The sequence below is a fragment of the Crotalus tigris genome, unplaced genomic scaffold (genome assembly GCF_016545835.1).
Source record: "Crotalus tigris isolate CLP2741 ecotype Arizona unplaced genomic scaffold, ASM1654583v1 scf7180000023637.1517150, whole genome shotgun sequence".
Classification (NCBI taxonomy): Eukaryota; Metazoa; Chordata; class Lepidosauria; order Squamata; family Viperidae; genus Crotalus; species Crotalus tigris.
In genome coordinates this window covers 839,020-861,565 of record NW_024100094.1, presented here as the reverse complement: position 1 = coordinate 861,565, position 22,546 = coordinate 839,020, and the positions used below count along the sequence as shown (strand labels likewise).

The 22,546-nt window shown below is 42.6% G+C and overlaps 1 protein-coding gene across 4 annotated transcripts in view; it reads right to left on the bottom strand.

The window, feature by feature from the left end:
* ELK1 (ETS transcription factor ELK1) overlaps nt 1-22,464 on the bottom strand; it is a 38,927-nt gene extending 16,463 nt beyond the window's left edge. The window contains exons 1-4 of one of the 4 annotated variants that reach the window (XM_039320394.1): nt 18,211-22,464; nt 15,923-17,224; nt 14,007-14,215; nt 12,217-12,645 (exon numbers count right to left, since the gene is read on the bottom strand). In XM_039320394.1, coding sequence (XP_039176328.1) covers nt 12,217-12,645; nt 14,007-14,215; nt 15,923-16,157 — 873 coding nt within the window. In that variant the 5' untranslated portion in view covers nt 16,158-17,224; nt 18,211-22,464. Of the gene's footprint in view, nt 1-12,216; nt 12,646-14,006; nt 14,216-15,922 lie in introns of all 4 variants that reach the window. The other 3 variants (XM_039320395.1, XM_039320396.1, XM_039320393.1) reach the window with 3 other exon arrangements.
* Nucleotides 22,465-22,546: the final 82 nt, after the last annotated feature.

Below are 22,546 nucleotides of genomic sequence, written 5' to 3'. Positions count from 1 at the left end.
GCTCCAAAATTTGAGCAGAACAAAGGACCAGTTATTGATTGACATTGTTTTTAAAGAATTTGAAAAAGATCAAATATATTGGATAGACTTCAAAAGGCATTCAGTTCTCTTTCACATTAGCTGGATTGAGAGATGTCTCAAAATTTTTGGAATCAGCAGAAACATTCAGCAATTTATGAACAGATCAAAGAAGTTGAATGAAACTGATAGCTAACAGGGAAGAATTAGAAGATCAAACTTGAAATTTTCCAAGATGACTCATTATCACCTTTGCTTTTTCTACTATCAATGGTCCTACTGACAGCAATTTTAAACAAGACAGACTGTGAAAATGAATTGGCCAAAAAAGGAGGAAAAAAATCCTATTTATTTATAGATGGTTTTAAATTATTTTGAAAAACAAAGGCTAAACTTGATTCCTTATTAAAAAGCACAAAAGACTTCAGTAAAGATATTTGAATGCAATTTGGCATCCACAAGTGTGCAACCATAGTTATAAAGGCAGGAAAAACTGTTGAACGTGATGAATACAGCTTAACAATGATGCTCTGATAAAGGCAATAGCACCAGAAGGCTACAAATATTTGGGAATTTTGGAAGTGTCCAATTTATTACAGTATCAAGTCAAAGAAATGATCATGATGATATTATCCATTCTAACATCAAGTTCAAAGACTTTTGAAATCAAAACTAAATGGTGGAAATATCAAGAAAGCAATTAACACCTGTGCAGTATCTGTTGTTCACCACCTAGAAAGAATAGCTGACCGGACTCAGGTGGAACTTGATAATTTGGATTGGAAGACAAGAAAATTAATGACAAGATATCATGCTTTGTTCCCCAAAAGTGATATTTATTGACTATATTTTCCAAGAGCTAAAGGAGTAGAGAACTTCTATAGATGAAACAAACTATGGAGGACGAAAAGCACGGCCTGAATGATTAAATTAAGGAAAGCAAAGAAACTAGTTGAAGGCAGTCATTCAAGGAAAACTCTTGAAAACAACAAAAGTGAAGGCCGAACATAGATAAGTATGTAGAATTGAACAGTTTATTAATTGGAAAAACAAGTCAATGCATGGTCTATGTTTAAAGAATATAGAAGAAAAAGCTAATAAAAACCCCACATAAAGTTGGATAGGATCAGGGATGTTAAAGAAAAAAATTGAAAGCTTTATTTTAGTGGCTCTAAAACAAGTTTTGACCAGTAACTGCATGAAGGTAAAAATTCAACATGTAACAAACAGCAAATATCACCTTTGCAATAAAAAAGATGAAACAATTGACCATTTGATAAGTGGCTGCAGGAAAATTTCACAAACTAACTACAAGCACTATAACTCATGACCAAGTTGCCAGAATTATTGATTAGAAACTGTGCCAAAAGTCTGAATTTGAATGGAGTAAAAACTACAAGGACCATAGAAGTTGAGAAGGTTTTGGAAAATGAGAGGGTTAAGATGCTACAGGACTTTAAAATCCAAACAGACAGTCATCTTGTTTATTACATGCTTGTTTTAACAATTATTGAAAAAAATGAAAGTCTGATTTACTGATGTCGCTATTCTGGATGATGCTAGGATTGAGGAAAAACAATTGGGAAAAAATTATGAAATACTGCAACTTGCAATTTGAAATTGAACATCTATGGGAAAAGAAATCTGTTGTTATACCAATCATGATTGGAGCCCTTGGAGTGATACCTAAGGGACTCCCTTGATATCTGGAAACACTGAATTTATCAGACCTGAACCATTTTCCCTGGGACTGTCTATATTTTTAGATGTTATCTTAATAATTTTTAGGTTCATAATTAGGACTTGAATTATTAAGTTTCTACCAGTCTTAGCCTATGAATCTAACTGCAGATTACTCATACATAACATTTAATAATTGCATCTTGCCTAATCTTTCCAGACTCATGCAACTAATAGCAAGACACCAAAACCCAATAAATATCCATAATAAAGTAGGAAAATTAATCCATAACTGCAAATAATATCATAATAAGAGCAAAATAAAAACAATTGTAGTGTAAAGAACCTTCAGCTATACATGTCAAGCAATTACTCCCCAAAGCCACCTTGAAAAAATTTGATCTTCACTTACTTCCGAAGTACTATCACCAAGGGGGCCAGCCTAGTTTCTAGAGAGAAAGAGGGTCGTTTTAAAGCACTGGTACCATGATTGAGAAATAGCATTTTCTGGCTTCAACTCCCCTCACTTCACTACATTGGGGTTTGGAACAGGTAGCCCTGGAGATGTAAAGTCAACTTTGAATGGCACCAAGAAATCTACTAGTAACTAGCCCGCAACACACCAGTTAGATGTAATCATGGCAATTACTGTATGCCAGACAGCATATGGCTACTGCATTGTGAACCAACTGTATTTTCCAAGTGATTTTCAAAGGCAGCGCCATGTAGAACACATTGCAGAAGTTTATAACCTTGTGGTGATAAAGGAATGAATCACTGCGGTGGATCTTTCCACTTCAGAAGGGCCACAATTGGCTCACCAATCACCCTCCTAGCCACAACAGCCAACAAATTATCCAGTTGTAGTTGTGAGTTATTGAGACTGGCAGAGAACAACAATGTACAATTATGTCTTGCTGCATAACTGAACCTTCAATTTCCACCTGTTTCATTCCATCAAGATCCCAAGATCCTTAAAACTGGGAGAAATTTTTTACAGGATCTCCAATGAGGCCCAGATACCATAAACCTGAGAATCATCAGTCTATCATGCAAGTACCTCTCCCAGCAGTTTCACACACATATCAAACAACAAGAAGAGAAGATTGACTCCTCCAGCATTCCACAAGGAAGTGACTACCAGGCAGGTATCTCTTTCCCTACCACTGACTGGAACTGCCCACTGAGCTAGGAACAGAACCATTGCAAAACAACATCCTTGGTCCCCTACCTCTATAGGCAGCCCAGGAAGATTCCATAGTTAATAGCACCGGAAGCCGCTGAGTGGTATAAAAGGACCAAAAATGTCCCCATCAGTTCCCTGACAAGGATCATTCATTGGAGAAACCAATCGTATGCCCAGTGATGCGCTGGAGTCAGCCCACACTGGCTCATGAGAATCAATTATTAAATTTTTGGGAATATTGTAAGCCATTTGACAGCAGATGTGAGCCTAGCATGCCAATCAGCTGTTTCATGACTAGACCATAGCAGCAGTAATGGAGCTGGCAGAGCCAATCCTTAAATATTTAGTAGCACACCACTGCCTATGCCCCATGCCCAAGCCTGAACTCTCCCTGAAAGGGTTCCAACTAATTTACTTCCTCTGAAGTGCTGTTGAATCTCTACCAGGCATTCAATGATATTCTGTAAGAAGGTAAGAAGGCTAGATAATTATTCTCAAACACTGTAGGATACAAGGAGGGCATCTTATGGAGTGGGTTCACGCAACAGCCTCCTCCAATGTACCCACCTGAAGAAAGACACCAATCCCTCCTGGATCCAGGTCATCATGCCCATGTAGGAGACAGGCAGATCAGCACGAAGATGCAATGTTTCCTCTTTACTTCCCCCGCCCCATTTTCCCTCCATATGAAAACTGCATCTATTTTCTAGTTTAAATGAAAAACCTTTCTCTGTTCTTCCTCCCAAATTGAACTAACCTTCCTTCAGTCACTTTATTTATACATCTGTACGTACAATAAAACAAAAATAAAAACAGCCACTGCCACTTAACGACCCTACTGAAAAAAAATCTTTAGAACGTTCCCAGCCTCACTTATTCCTAATCCAAATATAAATGCAATTTAACCCATATTGGAGAATTTTCCATAATTTTGATGCTACAACCGTGAAGACTCTCTTTGCTATTCTCAAAACTCTAATCTTTCTTATTAGAGGAATATATTACAGAGCCTTAACCTTTAAGCCTGAGAAACCCACCAACTGCATGAAGTCAAACTCTCCTCAAAATTATGCCACTGACATCGACTAACAAAAATGTTAATTTTCAGTTGTGCATTTTTTTTTAATAATTTAAGCTATCAAGTAGAAATGTTAAGCTTTAGAATGGTGTTTTTCAAACTTGGCAACTTTAAGCTGTGTGGACTTCAACTCCCAGAATTCATCAGCCAGCATCTTAAAGTAGTTAAGTTTGAAAAACATTGCCTTATGTAGATTATTGACTTTCTGAAATATAAAAATTTAGGGCCTACAGTCATGGATTGTTTGTACTTTTTTAAAAATAGAATTGTAAGTCAAATACAAAAAAAAATGTATTATACTGCTTTAAACTGTGGGGTATTTTATACAAGAAAAGGTGCTTTTTTTTCTGGAAAATTTTGACAATTTTGCTCAATTTTGCTTGAAGTGTCCCTGGATGAAGTATGAAAGCTTACTTGAAGGATCATTCGCAAGAAAGATACATTTCGGTCTGGAGAAGATGGACAGATTATATTCAGAATAAATATGGGACTAAAAAGTTCCATCTAGTTTATGAGTAAATTTTAGAGTATTATTATTATTATTAATAGTTTATTATAGTAGAATTTTTATTAGTTTTATTATTATTTTTAGTATTAGTATTGTTAACAATTTGGATATTATATTGTTTAATAATATTGACTTTTTTATATTATTATTGTTGAGTCCTTGGCGAAAAGCAGACACGAGAAGCAGTTGTAGTTCTCAGGTTTTCATTTATTCTGTGTTCAGCTTACAGGTGAAGGCTTCAGCAACGCCCAAAAGCTCCCAGCCTCTTATATAGGCGATTCCCGGGTCAATGTGTTACTTTTCCCGCGCCAGCACCCGCGCATGCGCACAGGTGCTGGCGACAGCCTGTCTGGTCCCGGGCAGCTTGCACCTGCCCGGGACTGCCTTCAAACGCCCCGAGCCCGTTTGCAAGGCTCGGGACATAACACCCCTTTCCCCCGGGCTAAGACTACAACCAACATACAATTATTTTTTGATGCAATGTTCTACTCCCCAGTGCTCCTACTGTTTACTGGCTTTTGTTTGGCCAGCAATGTTATGTAACCCTCTAAGTATTTAGGAGGTTTCCTTGCTCTCTGTGACCTTCTCAGCTCTGGGTTTCTGACAGGTGTTCCCTGACTGAGGGGAGATGTGAGCCTGTTCTCCTTATCATGCCTTGGTGCCTTCCAAGGACTGTGCCCCGATGCCTGGCCTGCTTGCTCGCCCACCGGGCTCGTCAGGCCAGGGCTTCTGTCACTTTGTGACCTGGTTGACCTGCCTAGCTGTAGGCCCTCGGGCCCCTTGAAGTGATAGCCACTGCTGGGCGTCTCTGTAGAACCTCCTAGGTCTGTCCAAGACCTGTCAGGAGGCTGTCCATTCCCTAAACCCCGTTCTGTATCCGGGCTCGTGTGGGTTTCTGTACCTTCCCAAAACTCAGTTACTCCCTGATTTGGGCTAGAGGTGTTGCGGTCGGGACTTGGTTCCTCGACCACCTCCCTGTATGTTTGACCCCCTGTAGGACTTGGGGTAAGGTCAGGCCAACTCTGGGGATTATGTGCCAGCTCTCTTGCGGGGTATGATTTATTGGGATGCTCCCGGGTATCCTCCCTGACTGGAGTACTGTGCTGTGCAGGTGAATAGTGATTGTACCCCCGGGGTGACTCCCTGGCTGGAGTAGGCGTGAATGCCTGGTAGTTGGATAGGCTCTTAGAATTCCTGTTTGGGGCACTCGCGGAATCTTGGAATGGGCCGTTTGTGGCTCCATCATTGGAGGTGGGCAGCAGCTCGTGCCCCTCCCTTTGCTCTAAAGGGTCCCCCTCCCCCCAGAAAAGACCCAGGAGTCTCATCTGAAAGATCCCGCCTAGAGCGGAGTTGGTCGATGTGCCGACGCAGGACACGACCGTTGTCCAGGGCTACCTCGTAGGATAGAGGACCTGTGACCCTGGAAATAGAAGCGGGGACCCATGTATGACCAGGCCCGTAATTGCGAGTCCAAACCGGGGCACCCACAAGTAGTTGTCTAGGTGCCCTAGGATGTGAGGTAGGTGAAGGCAGTCTGTCCGGATGCAACCGGTCAAGCTTCGTAGTAAGTTTGCGCCCCCAGCGAAGTTCAGCTGGGCTTCTCCCTGTAGAAGTGGACAGTGTGGTGCGGTAAGAAAGGAGAAAGTCAGCCAACCTGTGATGCCAGTCCCCATAGGTGAGTCTTTTCAAGGCGTCCTTTGTGATGCGGACCATGCGTTCAGCCATACCGTTGGTGGACGGGTGGAAGGGTGCAGACGTGGCATGACGAATCATGTTAGCCTGTAAGAAAGCTTGGAATTCGGAGGAAGTAAATTGAGGGCCGTTGTCAGACACGATGACATCTGGGAGCCCGTGTGCAGCAAAAATCCCCCTCAGTACCTGAATAGTCTTTGCAGTGGTGGTGGATGAGACAGGTACAACCTCAAGCCATTTTGAATGACTGTCAACGAGGACCAAGAAGAACTGGCCCTGAAAGGGCCCAGCGTAGTCAATGTGCACCCTAGACCATGGGGACTGTGTATCCTCCCATCTATGCACAGGAGCTTGGGGCATCTCTGGGCGAGAGCGCTGGCACAGGTGGCATGCATGCACCTTAGCCTCAATGTCCTTATCTAAACCAGGCCACCACAAGTGGCTGCGCGCAAGGGCCTTCATGCGAACAATGCCAGGATGACCCTCGTGGAGAGACTCTAAGATTCTAGTCCTCATTGAGGTGGGAATGACAACTCTGTTTCCCCAAAGCAGACAACCCTGAGAAGTGGACAACTCGTTCCTTTTGGACGAGAAACTCTGAAACTCAGGATTAGGGCAGTGCTCAGGCCATCCAGACAAAACCCAAGAAAGGACACGTGAAAGTGTGTGATCTGTGCCTGTTTCAGCGGCGACATCCCTGGCATTCAGAGGGGACTCGGGCAAGGCTTGGATGGATAGAATGTTGACAGCTGGCGCAGGGTCAGCTTCTACTACTGGCAGGGGCAATCTACTGAGGCCATCAGCATGGCCCATTTCTTTCCCAGGCTTGTGGAGTAAGGAAAAATCATATGCAGACAGAAAAATAGACCACCTAAGCATTCTAGGGGAAATGATTTGGGGAGTTTGTTTACATGTGGTAAACAGTCCCAGCAGAGGCTTATGGTCAGTGAAGACCGTGAAATGCCTGCCATACAAGAAATCATGGAATTTTTTAATTCCAGCAACGACAGCCAGAGCCTCCCTGTCTATCTGAGCGTAGTTGCGCTCAGCAGAAGACAGTGTTCTGGAGTAATATGCAACAGGAACCTGAGTTCCATCAGACCTGAGGTGGCTCAGGACGGCTCCTACCCCGTAAGGGGAAGCATCACAAGCGATGCACACAGGAAGGGACTCATTGAAGTGTGCAAGTACACTGTTAGAAGTGAGTAAGGCCTTGACCTCATTGAAACTAGCCTCATGTGTTTGTGACCACTGCCACACTGCTTGTTTGTCTAATAGCCTGTGAAGAGGCTCAGCTACACTAGCTTTATGTGGAAGAAAGGAATTGTAGAAATTCAGGAGGCCCAGAAAGGCCTGAAGTTCGGCCTTAGACTTTGGCCTAGGTGCTTCTAAAATGGCAGTTAGTTTGGATTCAGCAGGGTGAATCCCAGCAGCATCAATTTTGAACCCCAGAAATTCAGTAGAAGGCACCCCAATTTTGCATTTGTCTTTTTTGAGCTTGAGGCCTGTTTTCCTGAACCTTAACAGAACAGCCCTTAGCCTTTCAGCTAGAATGTGTGTGGAGTCTCCTGCAATTAAGACATCATCAAAGTAGGGGCAAACCCCCGGTATGCCCCATAGTGTGTTTTCCATTACGCTTTGGAAAATCCCAGGAGCGACATTCACTCCAAACTGTAGCCTTTTTACCTTAAAGGCTCCCCTGTGGGTCACAATAGTCTGAGCTATAGCATCATCATCATCAACAGGCAGCTGTTGATACGCTTGAGCTAGGTCAAGCTTTGCAAAAACATGCCCCCCCTTGAGGGAGGCCAGAATATGACTGACCACAGGAACAGGATAGGCATGTTGCTGCAATGCCTTATTGAGAGTGCATTTGTAGTCAGCACAAATGCGAATGTCCCCATTTGCCTTTAGAGGCGTGACAATGGGGGTCTCCCAAGGGCTGGAATCAACAGGTTCTAGGATTCCCTGTTGGATCAGTTTGTCTAACTCAGTGTCAATTTTACTCTTTAAAGCAAAAGGGACCCTTCTTGCTTTAATTCTAATGGGAGTGACAGTGGGGTCTAGTTTTAAGGACACAGGGGGTCCCTTGAATGTGCCCAGCTGGGGGCTGAAGACATCTGCAAATTCTTTGCAGACTTCCTGTAGGTCGAGTGTTTGTAAGCTGTTGAGCCCCGTGACGTGTATCCCCAAGGCTTCAAACCAATCGAGTCCTATGAGACTCATTCGTTCACCCCCTACTACTAATAGGTCTAGTGGACCTTCAAAATTCTTATACTGTACGTTAAGGGTGGCCTCCCCCTTAACACACACTCTCGAATTTTGAAAGTCTGTTAACACAATGTCAGAAGGCCTTAATTTAGCCTGAGTTCCACTGCCGGAACAAATCTTCCTAAATGTATGTAAGGATATGATTGAAAGGGCAGACCCCGTGTCTAGTTCCATAGTTAATGGAACCCCTTGTAGCTTCACCTTGAGTGACAGCTTTTTCTTGATGGGCTTGTGTGTGCCTGTCCTGAAGATGCTTCTTCGCGAAGCGCAAAAACCTACCCTATTCTGGCTGGGAACCCTGGTACCTTTCAGGCGCAGTTCTTCCTGAGGTTGTACCTTTCGTCGGCCCAGACACACAGCTGCAATATGTCCTTGTTTCCCGCACGCCCGGCAGATAGCGGAGCGGAACTTGCAGTCGGTTCTCCTGTGGCGACCTCCACAGCCGATGCACTTGAGGGGAGCTGCAGAGCTTCCTTTCTGATTCCCTTCCTTCGTGGGGTGGAGACGGTCGACTTCCTCGTCCGGATCCTCCTCGGAGTTCCCTTGGACGTCCTCTTGGTGCACGGATGCAGCATCTGGACTGTTCCTGATCGGCCGCATGTTTTTGACGGCGCCGCCTGCTGCTTCTTCTGCGGTGACCTCTCTTAAGGCATCTTGGAAGGACAAGTCTTCTTTGACGAAAAGCCTCTGTTGTAGATCTCGATGCCTTAAGCCGCACACGAATCGGTCCCTCAGTCGTTCTTCGAGGTCCTTGAACTCGCAGTGCTTGGCGGCCTTCCTCAATGTGGCGATGTATTCTTTGGCCGACTCTCTGGATCGTTGATCCCTCTGCTCGAAGGTGTGGCGCCATGCGATGACGGACATCTTGGGCTGGAAGTGCTCCTTCAATAGCTTCTTTAGATCTGCGTAGCTGACAGACTCTAATGGGACAGGTGCTGCAAGATTCTCTGCGATTTCGAAGGCGTCTTGACCGCAGACACAAAGCAGGGTGGCAGCCTTCAACCTATCTTCCCTCATTTGGTTCGCCTTGAGGTAATTTTCCACCCTGGCTACATAGGACTCCCACCGCTCTGGATGTGAGACGTCGAATTCCGAAAGCCTTCCAACTTTTGCCATTTTCAGGAGACGGGTCTATCAGACAGCCTACCCCCGAATGCGCACTGGATTGGCGGGTAGCTGCCGAGTCAACGCCGTTCCGCCGCTCAGGACTCACTTGGGTAAGCTTACACCTCTTCCTTTCCAGGCGATGTAAGGCATCCCACCCTCGTCGCCAGTGTTGAGTCCTTGGCGAAAAGCAGACACGAGAAGCAGTTGTAGTTCTCAGGTTTTCTTTTATTCTGTGTTCAGCTTACAGGTGAAGGCTTCAGCAACGCCCAAAAGCTCCCAGCCTCTTATATAGGCAATTCCCGGGTCAATGTGTTACTTTTCCCGCGCCAGCACCCGCGCATGCGCACAGGCGCTGGCGACAGCCTGTCTGGTCCCGGGCAGCTTGCACCTGCCCGGGACTGCCTGCAAATGCCCCGAGCCCGTTTGCAAGGCTCGGGACATAACAATTATGTTTATTTTTAATTTGTTTATACCTATGTTAAAGGGGAGTTAAAGCGCATTATGGGCTTGGTTATTTATACAGTTGGTTAATGTTAGTTAGAGTTTGATTATTATAACCCTGTACTCAGCTCTGGGAAGTGGGGGAGGGAGAGGGGGGGCTTAGGGGGGGTGGGTTTTGGGGTGTATACTGTAATTTTTATAAAACTTTTCAATAAAAAAAAAAGAAAGCCAAAAGAACTGGCATAGGAAATATATAATGTGGTCAATAAAAAGTCATTTTCTGCTAAGCATGTCAAAATATTTCAAAAGACAGGATTAAAGCAGATTTCTAAAAGGAGGACAGCCTTCTCTTGGAAAGGGGAGCAACTGCCGTACAAGCTGAAGCAAAGATGTTAAGGATGGAATTTGGGAACATTTGAATTTTTTAAAGGTAAAACTTGTAGAAAAAAGTTGAAAAAGGGGGATAAAGTGTTTATTCTGTAAAGAGCAGCCAGAGAATCAAATATATACCTTTTTTTTTTATTTCCTGACAGGGAGTTATAGTGAAGCTAAAGAGATGCACTTTCTATATGATATAACACTGTTTATCATCCAGCATTCACAAAAATAAAAAGTGCTTCTTGGGACAGGGAATACCCGTGTCTCTGTCTCGAGCAGGATTTTCCTGAGGAGAGATGTTTTAGCATGTAACAAAAGAAACTATTCCCCAAACCACTCCCTCTCCAGGTGGAACAACTTTCATTCCTCTAAAAACTACACAAAGTTCTCCAAGAGAAGTGAAAAACAAGAAGTTCAGTACAGAGCCTTCCTGAACCTCTGAAAAAAAGATTATAATCTACAAGAAGCTGGGAAAAGGCCCAAAGCAAGAAAGGGACTCATTAGATTATTGTAGGAAACAAAAGGCAAGTTGAGCTAGAAATACTGCCTTACAATTACCTCAGTTTGTGCCTTTTTAGTGTAATTTATTACTTCTGATATGTATTGTCTAATGCAAACTCAGTGTCTTTTGTCTTCTGACAGACTGGAACTTCTTTACAATAGAATTGGTTCTAAATAGGAGCAGACCAGCATTATCTCTACTTAGCCAAACTATTTCTATTTTCTTGTGGGAGATCCTTTCAAAATGCTATCTGAGATTCAGCAACTGTTTTTTTTTTTAATTTGCTTTACCTTTGACTATTTTGCTTCGGACTATTTAAATAATTTTAATAGAATTTGTACAGTCTCCTTTTTGTTTTTAAACAAGGTTTTATTTTGTTTGCCTCTTGTGAGGTTAATCTAGCTCCCAAAAAGGGGAGAGGGAAGAATGAGCTGTTTTCCATTATCACAGACCATGATACTACATGGCCAGAAGATAGTGCTATAGAATTTATCTCGTTTATTTATCTCTGTGTTTGCTTCATTTTAAATTACCAGAAAGTGACATAAGGTGTGAAAAGCCTATCCTACCTGTATGCCAGAATTAGTGGAGAAGATGCTAGGGAAGACATTCCCTGCAAGAATTACCAAACTGCACACCAAAGCAGGAGCTGGAGCTAAGGCGTGTAGACCCAGAAGGGGAAAAGAGCTGAGACTGCCAACCTTTCATCTTGCAGGCTTAGACCTGCTGTCACAAACATATAATAATTAAAAGCACAGAGATAATGCCAGAAACAAACAAACAAACAAACAAACCCCAACAACATATGCACAAGGTTCCCATAACTGCCAAATGTGTGCATTATATAGCTCAGTCAGCATTACTAGCCCTGTTCACTTTTCTGCCCTGCCTAAAGTATCAGAAAAAAACAAGGGTGAAGAGCAATAGCACTTAGACTTATATACCCGCTTCACTGGGCTTTAAAGCCCTCTCTAAGTGGTTTCCAGAGTCAGCCTATTGCCCTCAACAATCTGGGTCCTCATTTTAGCGACCTTGGAGGATGGAAGGCTGAGTCAACCTTGGTCAGGCTCAAACTCCTAACAGTGGGCAGAATGCCTGCAATACTACATTCTAACCACCATGCTATCATAGAAGAAGAAAAAAGAAGCAGCCTCTACTTGCTTTGCTATTTTCTTGGGTGTTTTAATCCAATATAGAAAGAGCAAAGAAACAAATAGCAACAACAGTGCAAAAGATGAAGCAAATCCATCCAGGGAGTGATCTGTTGAGGAGATCCTACTCAAAGTCCCCTTAAAATCTGGAGCTAGCTCTAGTCTTCCCCTTCCAGCAAGCTAGAAGCTCTTTTCGTGACTCACCTGCAGGGACTCTTGGGATTCCTCTGGTTCTTCAATGCTTATATGCAGTTGTGGGAGGTCCTCCACTGGGGCCATGGAAAAGGAGGCCATTGGCTCAGGAGCAGCAGCAAGGGGAGGCAACACAGGCAAAACCTCTGTCTCCTGGCGTGAGGCCCGTCCAACAGGTGAAGGGTTCTGTAGTGACTGAATGGTGAAAGTGGAGTACAGTCCGGAACGCATGTATTCATTTCGACTGCTACGTGGGGCACCCCCACCTCCTCGTGGAGCTTTGGAGGTACCAAAGGCACCTTCATTCCCTTTGGCCTCACCTGGGACCTGCTCAGGTTTTTTGGTACCTGCCTCATCCTTCATGCCTTCCATACTCGAAAGTTCCGGGTAAGAGACAAACTTGTAGACAAACTTCTGACCACTGACTTTACGGATGATATTCTGGAATGCACAGAAAGGATGGTTGAATTAGAGCAGCAGAGACAAAGTAATTAAGCTACGTTTTTCATGAGACAACAAGGTTCTATTGACAACATTTTGTGGAAAGATATTTGAATTTAAAAATCCAATGTATTCTGAAATGAGCTAGACTGTAGTTGATACTTTCTGACAGTTATTTGCATAACGGCGTGTTTTATTCAGCTTTTGGGAGAGTTCCAGATATAGTGCACGTGTGTGTATATCTGTTAAAAGGAGAGTAGCTTTGAAACCTTCACACAATAATAATGTGTAGATGGATTATTATGTTGTAACAATGAGATTATCTTGTTCAATGAGTCTTACTTTAAACTATGTAAGCACAGATTTACAGAAGCAGAGAATGAAAATACATGGGATACCAATTTCTCTTTTTTTTAAATTTGATATCAGGTAGTTAAGGAATAAGGAACCTGTAGCTCATATTAGCTGTTACTGAATTTCCAGCATTTGATAATGATTGACAATATCAATTGGAGCTACCGGTAGATTAGCAAAAACTGAGGGCCACCAGATGTTTATGTTGTTTGCTTCCATTTATCCTGTTATTTATTCCACAAAGTTGGAAGGAGCTGTTGAAGCCATCAGGATCTGCTTGTTTGATGCAGGAATCCTAATTTAGCACACCAAGTTAAAGCCTAGCATCCATTTGAACAAATACAAGAACGCACCATCCTTCTGTGCTAATATAGTTCCATAGTCAAGCTGCTCTTACTATTCAGAAGCATTACCTAATATTCAGTTGAAAAAGGTCTTCTACTGTATTTTATTTCCTGCATTCAGAATGACCAAGAATGAGTTTTGGCCTTATATATATATATATATACACTTCAATGGGCTTTCTTCCAAGGGAGAAAAAAAAAATCAGGTCACTCTGCCTTGGAAAGTGGGGTTCATATAACAAAACAGGTATGTGTCAGTTGGTAGATGTTTCTCAATCTATTTTGTTTTCCTACAAATAGTTACTCTTCTGTTACAGAGCCACCAAACAATTTTCAGAGATTCCATATGATTTCAAGCTTATCTTTGCAGGCATAAAAATCCCCCCCCAAAAAAAGAGGTGGGGGGAGAAACTTGGGAGTGTCAGAAGGCAAATATTAACATTTACCATTTAATTCTTGCACAGATTGTCAAAACACAGCCTATGCTCCATCATTTATTCATTCCCTATTGATCTGAAATAAAATTTCATCACCCCCACAAACCCACCCACCCAAATATTCTTTTAGGTTCCCAGTACGCTCTCCTTAATTAAGGCTGGGCTGAAGTAGAAAGCAAAGCAGGGATTGGCAGATTCCTCCTGAATTTTAAAAATGGTCTCTCACTTTGTCATAGTAGTAACGCAGGGCCCGGCTCAGCTTGTCATAATTCATGTTGGTCTTGTTCTTCCGCAGACCCCAGAGTCGGGCAACCTCTTCTGCATCCACCAACTTGAACTCCCCATCATTGGATGTCCATGAGATCAGATGCCCATTGCTCTGCTGTTCCAACAACTGCAGAAGAAACTGCCACAGAGTGACTGAAGGATCCATGACTAAAGGAAAAAAGGAAGAGCAAAAGGACAGCTGATTCAGTGATACTGATTATTGCAGGGCACAATCCTAGGTAGGTAACAAGGAATGTTTGCAAATCAGAAGGATCAAGTAATCAGTGTGATGGTTGAGGTTGACTAGAAAGTGTGGGTGATGGAGAACTTCACTCACCAGAGGAAAAAAAATAGCATCAAGGAAAAGATTGGGTCAAATCATTCCAACATAGTTGCTTTCTACATGCAAGGTGGAGGTGAGGACAGAGTTCAGTGCAAAGCATCCAGTTATTCTAGCCTCCCCAATCACTCACACATGTACTCTCGCACACACATGCTGAAGAGATAAAGTTCAGAAAAAGTGTAACCACTTGATTTAGCTAAAACCAGTTTTGTGAATACTTCCAGATGTGTTTTGTAAAGTTGCCTCCAGTCTATTGAACTTGGAAGCGAAGAGTAGTCTAGGATGGAAAAAACACTCCACTAATACCCTGAACATCAACTCTCTTGGCTGCTTGAGAGTCCTGATACACAATGTTTAAACAAGCTGTTGCTTCATGGCTTTCCTGAAAAAGATTTGATTTTGTTGGGAAACTCTGAAGATAACAGTAATCTTTTGTCCAGGATCCACAGACTTAAAAGAATTGCAGTCCTCAGCCTTCCTGGAGGGTGTTTCATCGGTTTTCAAACAACAGACTGGCTTCTTTCTTTGGGCTACACTGGTCTTTTGAGTGCTGGGTGAGAAATGTACTCCAGATAGGGTGTATGGGCCCACGTTAAAGACATGGAACCAGAGCCAAAAAGATCTTTTCATATAACAAAATTTTAAATGCCTGGAATTTACCCAGTTACTCCCTGTGCTTTTATTAATTTCCTTTTATGTCACCTCAAGCCTACAGTTCAGCAGCAGTTTTTGAATGAGTTTTTGGGATAATGTGTAACACTGGGAGCACTGATTGAACTTTATTGATATAATAGTACACTTAGTACTCAAATACCCAGAAGTGAGACCAAAGAGCACTGGCTTTGGCTATGAAGTCACTTCCTTGCAGGCTTTAAATATAACCTCTATAGCTATAAATGATTATTTGTGTGATGCTGTTCTTTGTCACTGGAAAGTATACAAGTATCTCATGCAAGACTTTGATATATATATATATATATATACACATACACACACATACATACAAGTATCTCATGCAAGACTTTGATATATATATATATATATATATATATATTGCCAGATATATCATTATGCATACAGTATCATTTTGTCAGTTTAGAAACACCCTATTACTACACTACAAAGATAATTCTTGATTATTTCAATCTTTGAAAATAATGCTACAACTTGTGTTGGGACAAAACTATTACAACAGAACAGACACCATTCCACCCCTCAAATGAGCTATTATAATTATGTTGCAATACTACCCTTAGCCATATGCACACAACTGGGCTAAAAGCACAATTTCACCTCACAAAATGTCTGGAACCTGAGTAATACTCAAACAAGGCTCCCTCCCAAAATAAGCCATGGGAATTGTTCCAAATGCCCTGAAGCACAATTAATTCATGGAGAGCTAGCAGTCCTCGTCAACACCGCGCACACACACAGTCATCCTTTACTCTAGATCCAGATCATTCCTGAAGAGCATTTGGCATTTTTCCCTTTTGGGGGGGGGAGGGGAAAGGTTTAAAATATCATGTGGTCACCTGAACAAGGCCTCATACATCCAAGCAGAAAAAGAATGTGACAGCAAGGTCCACCATCTTTTACAGCGGGGTTGTTGCAGTGCAGAACAGGCAAAGCCCATACGGAGCCTTTGAGAGGCATGTCAGGGGCCACGCTCCATACAGTGGGTGAGAACAGATGAAAGTTGGTGTAAACAAGGACAAAAGCAACATTTGATTTGCATTTTATATAAATGCAAACTGAATTAAAATGCATTTAAATAAGGAAAATTGACCTCTGTAATGAAATTTCCCCTTTCTCACACATTAATTATTCTAATAGCAAGTTTTGGAAAGTCCTTGGGACATCCAAGGACATCCAAAACTATTAAGGGCCTAAACAACCCATGAGCTGCTGGTTATATACTTTTGTTTTATAATGCAACAGGATTTTTTTAAAAAAATAGAGGAAAAGAAGAACTAAGGATTCATGCTGTTAAAGGCATGACTTAGTGTCAGTTTATGCAATGAGGGGTTAAGCCAAAGCTTCACAGAAAGAGTAAGTTTCAAGAAGGAATTTGAAGGAAGTGATGATCCTCCATATAGATGTCTAGAAGGAATAAAGGAAATAAGCAAGGAAAGGGCAAATGTCCAAATCCTGTAGTTTTTGGTTCTGTAATCACTTTTATTCTATCAGTTATTTATTTTGATATTTAAAAAACACATGCTAATAACTATCCATTTCAGCCATCAGGTACAGTGAAGGATGAGTTGATCCTACAGTATATCTGAATGCTCCTGTCTTACACTGGAAGGACTGTGTCTCATTCACACATAATCAAGGGAAATGTGTTGCAGAATGGAATTTATATGTATCAACTAGATTTTAAACCACCGCAGGCTATCATGCCTTAATGCCTCAAGCAGCAATCACTAATTTCTACAATGGTATCACAGAGGTCAAAACTGCAGCTTCTGGTTTGACAAGGCATTCTTCAGCCCAAATGTGCACTAAAGAGTTGGAGATATTCAGGGGGGACAAAATGCACACTACATATGAAGAGGTTTCAGGAGGTTGAATCTATCTGAGTGCTTCCCAAACCTAAATCCTGAAGCACAACAGAGACAAACACCATTCCTTTCTGAGCTACTGTATTCTATTTCCTCTGTCATATGTATGCATGATTTCTATGCACTGTCATAATAATGAGAGACCTCCTTCTAGCCATCCATATTTTTTTTAAAAAAAGAATTAACTTGAGTTCACCTCTTACATTTTCCCAAGCAGCACACAAAATACCCAGTTTGTTGTTTCTGATTTTGGAGGAAAGGTATACACCAGGTCTGAAAGAAGAGTCACACAGAGTAAAGGCTTTTTCACCCACTCATTCCTCTCCTCCTGCTTCCTCTGCCCCACTTGTAAATGCCTATCTGGATTTGATCTAAAGAAAGGATTTTAGGGCTCGATTTCATAAAAACCTCATCTAATGCTATAATCCAGCATTAATGTAGTGAAGGTTGTAGGGTGACCATGGCCTTATCAGAAGAGATGGAGGAACAAGTAAATACTTAGAAGAGAATTATTTTTGACATCTCAGAATTATTTTTGACATCTAACTAACATGCATTTGATAGTAAAAGTATTTTTGTAATCTACGCTTCATGGGATTTTATTGTATTTTATGTCTGATGTCTTGGTCCAAACATACATATATACATTCATATGTTTGTGTATACACACACAGAAACAAACATATAACAGGTAGCACTTGAACAGGAGATCCTAATAAAAATAGCCAGTGGGAAGACTCAAGATGTTTTTGTAAGAAATCAATGGGATGAAAGTCCCATGAACAGGAGAGCTATCCTATCTCTCCTTTCCAAGTGAAAACAAAATTATTTTAAGGTAATGAAGCATATGTGACAGAAATCTCCTCTTTGGCTGCTAGGAGTCCCCAACACAAATGCCCAGCAAAGGGAACCCACAAATAAATACATAAAGTTCCACCCTATACCAATCCTGCCTTTCTCTCTCTCTTCCAAGATTTTAGCAAGGATGCATTCACAATAATCTGAAAACGACTTCAGACTCAGATTGGTAGAGGGACAGGTAATGGGGTGGGCCTTCTGTCACTTGCCAGTCATGGGAGTGGGAGGTGATATCACTTGCCCAAAATGCTGTGTCTATCTTTTCCCGGGTTGTCTAACCCCAAACCAGCTGCCATCTGAGGAGGGGGGGGGGTTGTATTGTTACCTTCTGGATCTCCAAGGTCTTAGAGAGGAGGCATGAACGGAGGTCTCTCCTTCTCCCTCCATCGTCTACTACTCACCAGTGAGCATGGCGGCGCCCCCCAAGCCAGATCCCGGCGGCTCCATGGGCTGGGTAGGGGGGCCCAGCTCTGCCGCCGGGGGGTGGGTGCCTTGCCAGTCCGCTTGCCGTTTCCCAGGCGAGAACGACTCGTCTTCGTCCCTTACTTCCCACTTTTCTTCCCAGTTCGTCCGCTGGCCCTGTTGCTCTTTCCCACCACCTCTGCTGGTCCCAGTTGAGGTTCCCGACTGGTCAAGTTGAGGCTCTCTCAGCTGGGATGGATCGCCGTCGGGAGGGCTGGCGAGGCGGTCTGTCTCGCGTGGGGAGGCGGCGAGTGTCCCCCGCAAGACCTTGACGTCGCCGGACCACCTTGCCACTCGGCGTGGGTGCTTTGGAATGTGCTGGGGAGGAGGGTGAATGGGGGAGAAAGTGCGGGGAGGGGGAGAGGGGGCGGATCCGCTCTTCTTCCTGTCTCTGACGAGCCGTGCAGGCCGCTGGTTGCAGCGCTGGGGATGCAGCGGTGACGGTGCCTATCACATGGAGAGGAGGAGGAGCCGGCAGCGGCCCGGACACCTCGGCCCGCCTTCCTTCTTTGACCCGGGGCTGGACGGCGTCTGCAGGTGGAGTCCCCGGTCCGAACTCCGCGGAAGACGAGCACGAGCCCGATCCCTGCTGGAACGAGGCGGGAGAAATTGAAGCGAGGATCCCTGGGTCCTGCTGTCTGCTCAGGCCGAGGCGGGAGAGCTACTGAGACCAGGACGCCTGGGCTACAGAGAGCCGAGAATCCCAGGCTGGCCTGACGGCTCTCGACCGGCGGGGTGGAGGCGGCGCGCCAGAACTCCTGGACGCTTCTCTTCAAGGGAGGAAGGATGGAGTAAGAGGATCCTGGTGCTCCCCGGCTTCTCGAGCTGTGGGATGCCAACTGCGGGAGGAGATTCCAGGACATCTAGACTTTACCTTTGCACGAGGAAGTCCGCCGGACTCTTGGCAAATGAGGAGAGGGACTGAACGCCTTCACCTGTGTTTGGACTAACATTTCCACCATTCCCAGACGCCATGAGGACACCTGTGTGGAAAAAGCTGGCCTGGAAAAAGTTAGGGCTGAGATAGGCGGGGGGGGGGGAAGAGAGATGTCCACTCCTCCGCTTTTCCAGCTAAACACCGCCCCCTCCCATCCGCCCCCTTTGCGAGAGGGGTAAATCTTCCCTTGGTGGCAGCCAGCCCACGACCTCCTCGCCCCCTTCGCCTGATCCTTACTTGCCCCGCGGTTGCTACGGCAACGGAAAGCCACCATGACAGCGGAGGCGAGGGGAAAAAAGGGGAGGTAGGTGGGAGAGAAATAATATGCTTCCATAGTAACCTCTGGCCCCAGAAGAGTAGGATCATTCAAAAAGCTCCATGCCTTTTCTAAAGGAAGGTTTCCCAGGCCTAGATTGGCTCTTGAAAGGGACTGAAGGAGGGATGAGGACCTCTGGCCTGTTAGGAAGCATCATTTTGTAAGATGGGGAAAACACGTTTGCTCTTCCTAAATGCCATCAGAATCGGGAGGAACAGCAAGGTCATAGTTCATTTTTTGCAATTAGTCATAGGAACGCTACTTATCACAGGAGCAGCTCATCAATACAACACAGTGATTCTAAACAAATTTAAGGTGCTTGTCAGGATTATTAAGATAAAATATTTGAATTGTTTTAACCAGAGTTCAGTGAGCTATAAACTCATACTGATCTAACAGAAAATCCTACTTTTCAATAGATATTAAAGGAAGCTGTTGTCTTTGCTATGCCACTGAATTCAGTATACATCCTAAATCTTAGTGATCTGGGCATGCTTTCACTTTGGCATTAGTTTAATGTTATTGGTTTTATTTATATGTACAGCATTTATTAGATATTCTTCAATAGAATTTCCAGAGGGGTCAAAATTAAAAACAAAAAAAATAAAATGTTGATATAAATTTGAGTGCAAACACAAACTGGCAAACATGACACATTAATTGGTTTTTATATCCTGTTTCAATAAAAGTCATGGTTTAAAAAGGTGATCCAGCCAAGGATGTTATAAACTCTTCTAAACTGATCAGAATAGTGTTTTGCATTCAAAATATGTAGGTTGCATTGAAAAGGCATTTTGCATGCAAAATGGTTGAAACTCAGACATTTTGCAGAACCTAAAACAAAATTATCACAAATTTTAGCACTCTTGACTCTAGACTGCCATTTAAAAAAATCATCTAGTAACTATCTTGAGAATTATCATTTGGTGTATTTGCAAAATTGTTCATTTAACTAATCAACTTTTACAAACTTGAGACTCTATTCTGATTTCTCAACCATTAGCATTATTGCCCTCTACCCAGGATTCCTAAGCATGGTAACTTCCTTATGTCAGTGATGCTCCTGAATCTTTTTTATCTTTTCCTCCTCCTCTGCATTTTTCTCACTTCTGCAAGATACTTCTACATTAGTAATCAAAAGAATTTCACCATATATGTATATGTATTAATATATACACGTATACGCACACACACCACCAGAAAATAGTTGCCCAACAACTTAGTTGAAGCAGGGAAGTCTTTCAGGTTTTCTGGTATTCTTACATACATTTTGTCAGCCTCTCATTTCTCCTTCTCCCAGTCTCAACATTGCAAAGTGTTGGCCTTGTTTGTCCTCTGGGCCTAGTACATATCTCTTATGCTTGATTTGCTCAGAGAAGGATCATCATACTTGGCAATAGGTTTAAAGGAAATCCATGCTTTCCATTAAGTGGAAAACAGAACAGTCAACAATAGAAATGAATACAAAACTGTAATTATTGCTCTATGTAAGATACCAAAATCAAGATCAGTTTGTTCCAGATTTTGGCCAAGAAAAAATCCAGGAGTCTTAGGAGGCAAGTAGAACTAGGCTAGTATCCTCATTTATTTCTTCCACTGTAATGGGATATGAGAATTACCTTAGGAGACAGGAGGAAGAGCTGCAGACTAGGCAACCATCATGTAAAATATATCTTAGTTCACACAAGCAGAGAGGTGTAGGAAGTGTTTCAGAAGAGACCCTAGTTTTCTGGAGAGTAAAAACAAAAAGGGGAGAAATATTTTCAGACTTGCAAGAGTCTGTTAACCTTAAATATAGAGCTAGTATTTATTGCTGTGCTTCATGGCTGAACTACTTTAAAGGGCTAACATCTAGCATGTTCAGTAGCCCACAAGCAAATGTCAGTGTCTTCCCACTGCCTCTTGAATTTAAGTAATATATACCTCCCAGCCCCCTCCATCTTACTTACCTTTAGCTGCCAGTAAGAACCATGTAAGCTCCAGGTCTAAGCATGGTTCAGTCCAAAATTGCAATACTTTGCATATCCCACAGCAGCAGAATTGGATCATTCTATTGGGTCTATTCAGAGACTACATTTAAGCAGGTCAGCTAAATATTGAACAGGTGCATTTGCACATGCTAAGCTTGATAATAATTTTTACTATATTCTATTTTTTTAGTGTTGCTTAACATGGGTAAATCCAGCCTATTTGAACAGCGTATGGTTTAATGTTGGTCAGACTGAGCTATGAAAATTGTGATAAAAAGAGGAAAGTTTACCTAGAAAATGGGATATCTCATGAATCAGGTGGAAAGCGTTATGTGAAACGATACGGAGTCACTAGAGTAAAAAGCAGGTAAATCAGCTGTTCCTCTAGACAGCCCCAGCTCATCACTTTCAATTACCTTTGTTTTTCATTTATACATGGGAGTAAGTATTTTATAATCAGGACAGGAAAAATAAGATAAGAATAGCTCTGCTGGATATGGTCAAAGGCAATTTTGTCAGCTCTTTTGTTTCTCTCTGTGGCCAGTCATATACCTCTGGAATGTTTGCAAGAAGAAAATGGAGACATACCCTTCATTCAACATTCCACCCTGTTCTTCTGCAAGAGGTATTTGGAGGCAATGTCCTTCCAGCATGGGAATATCCTTTATCACATGCGGTAGCCCGAAGTATTCACAATATTCCAGATGCAGTGGTATCACTGATTTGTATACGGGCATTGCACTGCACTTTTTTCCCCCCCAATAACTTTTTTCCAGGATGTTAACTTGAAAAAATACAACCGAGGAGTGTGATTGATGGCAGTTACGTTTTGAAAGAGAGGTCCTCTCTTCTATGCTAAAATATCGCAATACCAAGATCGTTCACCTCTATCAAATGTCAAAAAACATTCATGAAATCTTCCTATAAATATATCTTATTTTTATTTTTAATATTTTATTTATTTTGATAGAAAAAATAAGCATATCATAAAACAAACAAGGGGGAAAATTAACTAGTAAGGATGTCAACTTTGCACAAATAAAACAGAAGTT